This window comes from Monoraphidium neglectum (assembly GCF_000611645.1).
Source record: "Monoraphidium neglectum strain SAG 48.87 unplaced genomic scaffold scaffold00168, whole genome shotgun sequence".
NCBI lineage: Eukaryota > Viridiplantae > Chlorophyta > Chlorophyceae > Sphaeropleales > Selenastraceae > Monoraphidium > Monoraphidium neglectum.
Genome location: NW_014013460.1, coordinates 38,978 through 40,337, shown reverse-complemented (window position 1 = coordinate 40,337; position 1,360 = coordinate 38,978). Strand labels below are relative to the sequence as shown.

At 64.9% G+C, this 1,360-nt stretch overlaps 1 protein-coding gene across 1 annotated transcript in view; it reads left to right on the top strand.

Annotated features, from left to right (window-relative positions):
- Positions 1–270: 270 nt before the first annotated feature.
- MNEG_1638 (hypothetical protein) overlaps positions 271–1,360 on the top strand; it is a gene marked incomplete at both ends in the record, with an annotated part of 3,665 nt that continues 2,575 nt past the window's right edge. The window contains 2 exons of the mRNA XM_014049890.1: positions 271–341; positions 554–836. Coding sequence (XP_013905344.1) covers positions 271–341; positions 554–836 — 354 coding nt within the window. The remainder of the gene's footprint in view (positions 342–553; positions 837–1,360) is intronic.

Genomic DNA, 1,360 nt, shown 5'->3' with positions numbered 1-1,360 from the left:
GTGTGTGTGTGTGTGTGTGTGTGTGTGTGTGTGTGTGTGTGTGTGTGTGTGTGTTGGGGGGGGGGTGCTCGCGTGTTTGTTTGCTGGCTGGCTGGCAGGCGGGCCGGCGTGCTGGCTGGCTGGCCGGTTATTAGCGTGGGTGGGTGAGTGGGTGTCCAGTGTTGCTGCTGACGACGTGACTCACCAAAAGAGCGGGGCAGGGTGTTCATTCGGGGTCTCCTGAACGGGCTTGCCTCTAGTGCGCCCACGAGTGTGCAGGTGCGGATACGCATGTCAAGGGCAGGCAGCCACCTGCGTTGCCGCCGCGTTTGCGCCCTGCCAAGCTGGGCCCTGGCCAACGGGTCGATCCCAGGCAGCAATACCAGCACATTTGATCAGTAAACCACGTGCATGCACTGACTGTTTGTACATGGACACGCGCCACCGCCGTCCACCTGCACAGGCCGCTGTCCTTCCGTCGGGGCAGGCCCTCAAGGGCAAGCCCCAGCAGGCACGCAGGTCGTGGTACAGCCACCTCCTGACGACGGCTCCGCATCACTGTCATCGACCGCAGCAGCAGCAGCGCGCGGGAGTGGGCTCAGCGGGGCGCGGAGGCCTACGCAAACAACATCAGTCTGCTGTCTGGGCTGACCATCGACAAGGCCGACACGGCAGGGTTCGCCAAGAAGGGCGGCACCATTCTGGTGGGGCGCTCGGTGCACGTGCTGGCGGACGGCGACCTTCTGGGCGTCAAGGCGGTCCTCATCGGCACCAGCGAGGTCGGCGCGGCGCCAGAGGACACCATCAACCGCTTCGGCACGGTGATCGCCTTCGGCGCCATGCGCGTCCCCAAAACGGTGCGCGCGCGAATCTGCACCGCGCACTTGCTTGTTCGCACACCCAAATACGCGTACACACGCCTGCATGACCGCACACAAACATGTTGCTTTGCACAGTGCAGATAGTAGCCATCACTTGATGAGTCCCGATCATGCAGCGCGCCTACTCTGAACCCAAGTCCCATAATAAGCCTGGATGGCTCCAGCGATAGGCGACCGCGCGCGGGACCGCGACCACAGCACATGTCGTTTGGGTTGGCACACAAAATTGGCTGCCCCCCCCCTTTCCTCCCCTCCCTCCCATCCCATGTACTCCCCTGGCCCACGCGCGCGGCACGCCGACATAACCCCCGCCACCAGGCCCTCCCACCGGGCGGCTCGGCATACCCAGACAGCTGCGTCGGCGTGTTGAACCGCGTGCTGTCAGGCGTGCACGAGCGCACCGCCGCCTTTGGCCTGCAGCCGCTCTCAGAGGACGAGCTGAACAAGCTGGAGGCGCTGATAACCGACGGCCCATTGCCGCGCGGCCCGGCCGCACCCGC